Here is a 2,500-nt window from a genome sequence, read left to right on the forward strand (position 1 = left end):
GTGTGTGTGTGTGTGTGTGTGTGTGTGTGCGCGCGCGCGCACACACGTGCAAGTGTGTTTCTGTGGCCCTGTTGTGCCCTGGTCTACTTCTGTTTCCCTCCTCTTTCATCCACGACAGTCTTCTATGAGTTGTGACCTATAAACCACACCAAACACAACTAACATCCTGTGTGTTAATTTAATCTCTAGTTTGAGGCTGGTAAACTGGTGCACTTGATTGATAACTACCCAGTGTTTTCTCTGAGCGCTGCGCGTGACTCACAATCAACCATAAAACAAATATTATTACATCCCTCTTCCCCTTTATTTGGAGAACAATGTATAAACTGTGTACAGCACACAGACTGATAATAAAATGGTGAAATACAACGCAATAAAAGCACAATTGTTCTTGTAGTGGGTCGTCTCTTTTCATTAGCACCAGCTGTACCAATTGCACAGCTGTGTGGTAACATTTCAAACCCATCAATTGTGCTGTTGATAAACATGTAAACACACAATATTGATTGGTGCATGAGTTGAACCGCTCTGACTGAAGAGAACAATGGGGACTGTGCAATGCACCAGAGCGTCGCCATCGAGAGGGAACAGTCCCAAGCTCACAACACACCACAATGTGACATGTTGTGAGCTTGTAGATCTACTATGTTCACTACTTCTTAAAAGTTCTTTTTTTTAATATATAAGTTCTTTTGAAAAGATTTACTCGCATCCAATATAAATGGGTCCGAACCCAAAAATAGTAAACCGTGCTCTACAGAAATGTTTTCCCTCGTGCTGGGTCACATCATGTGTACTGGGAGCTGCCCAGTACAACCACTGTCTTCTACTGTTGACCACCGGATTGGCAGCTCCACTGGTGCAACCAGCAGAGTTAGGGTGGTTAGGGGAGGGAAACCAGTACCTCATAGGAGTTAGGGTGGTTAGGGGAGGGAAACCAGTACCTCATAGGAGTTAGTGTAGTTAGGAGAGGGAAACCAGTACCTCATAGATGTGCGTCACTTGTGGTCCAACATCATCTTCTTTGACTGGTTTCTCTTTGGGCTCCCAGCGACGCAGCGGCAGCACCACCTGGGATGGATGTGACACCCTGCACACAAGAGATTGACAGCTACTATTATTACATTACTGCTATAAGTATACTGTATTATATATTGATGATTATGTATACAGCAATATACAAAAGTATAGTAAGGCGTTCTACTGACTCAAACTGACACGTATGTACGCAACATTCTGTCCTCTTACTCGCCGCTCTCAAGTGGTGGAAAAAGTACTCAAATTCTTTACTTAAGTAAAAGTACCAATACTGCAAAATAAAAATACTCTGTTACAAGTAAAAGTCCAGAATTCAAAATTTACTTGAGTAAAAGTACAAAAGTATTGGCATCAAAATGTACTTAAAGTATCAAAAGTAAAAGTACTAAATATTTGAAAATAGCCGATCTACAAGCTCACAACGCGTCGCGCTGCGACGCGTTGTGAGCTTGTAGATCGGCTATTTTCAAATAGCCTATGTATAAAATAGGGCTAAAGGGGTAAATGTATGTTTTATATAATAATGTATATCTGAAAAGTAACTAGTAACTAAAGTTGTCAAATAATTGTAGTGGAGTAAAAGTACTGTATTTGCCTCTGAGATGTAGTGGAGTAGAAGTAAAAGTATTGGAATTTGGAAATACTCAAATAAAGTACAAATACCTCAATTTTACTTAAGTACAGTACTTAAGTAAATGTACTTAGTTACTTTCCACCACTGCCGCTCTCACATCATTTCCTATGCGGTACGGAATAGATCTTTGTCTGTTTGTGTGTACAACCGACTAGACCCAAACCCACGCTGGGCACACTTTGAAGTGATCGTAACTTGTTAGTACGCGTGTGCGCACGCGCATGCGTGTGCATGTGTGTTAGTTGGGGTGGGAGCGGGGCTTCACGCACGCACGTGTGTGTCAGACGGACAGAGCCAGCCCCATGTGCACATCATTAGCTCCAATCTATTCTTGGAAAGCCCGTTTGATGTTCTTCGTCCCGTCGTCCTGACATGTAAACAGGCGAGATCTAAACGTAATGGCAGTCACGACATTGTATGACAACAAAGTCCCACCAGACTGGAGACGGCAGAAACCTGATCATCTGTATCTGGGACCTGATCGTCTGATTTGATCTCTTTATCTCTCAAGCGCTTTCGTAGGTCATGACCCAGAAGTGTGTCACGAGATGTTTTGGGGCGGAATGCCAAAAGTGTGTGACTAGACTAGATCAGTTGTTCTCAAAGTGGGGTCTAGGGACCCTCAGGGTAGCTTGGGGGGGTTCTAAATGGATGGTGGTTAATCACTACAGCTGCCTCTGGTTGTGACGTTCCTCTCTTGTTGTATATAACACGCCTCCTTCATTGTAATGTATCAGACCTGATGAAGACCCACAGTGGTCGAAACGTTTGTTTGAAACAACGTATTTTCTACTGGGAGCTACAGTGTGCAAACTTCCCTTTACTTCC

The 2,500-nt window shown here is 42.9% G+C and overlaps 1 protein-coding gene across 1 annotated transcript in view; it reads right to left on the bottom strand.

The window, feature by feature from the left end:
* itga8 (integrin, alpha 8) overlaps positions 1-2,500 on the bottom strand; it is a gene marked incomplete at its 5' end in the record, with an annotated part of 91,389 nt that overhangs the window by 12,696 nt on the left and 76,193 nt on the right. Inside the window, one exon of the mRNA XM_080425814.1 lies at positions 985-1,090. Within this exon, the coding sequence (XP_080281940.1) occupies positions 985-1,090 (106 nt within the window). The remainder of the gene's footprint in view (positions 1-984; positions 1,091-2,500) is intronic.

Source organism: Gymnoscopelus braueri (assembly GCF_963280865.1).
Source record: "Gymnoscopelus braueri genome assembly, chromosome: 4".
Lineage (NCBI taxonomy): Eukaryota > Metazoa > Chordata > Actinopteri > Myctophiformes > Myctophidae > Gymnoscopelus > Gymnoscopelus braueri.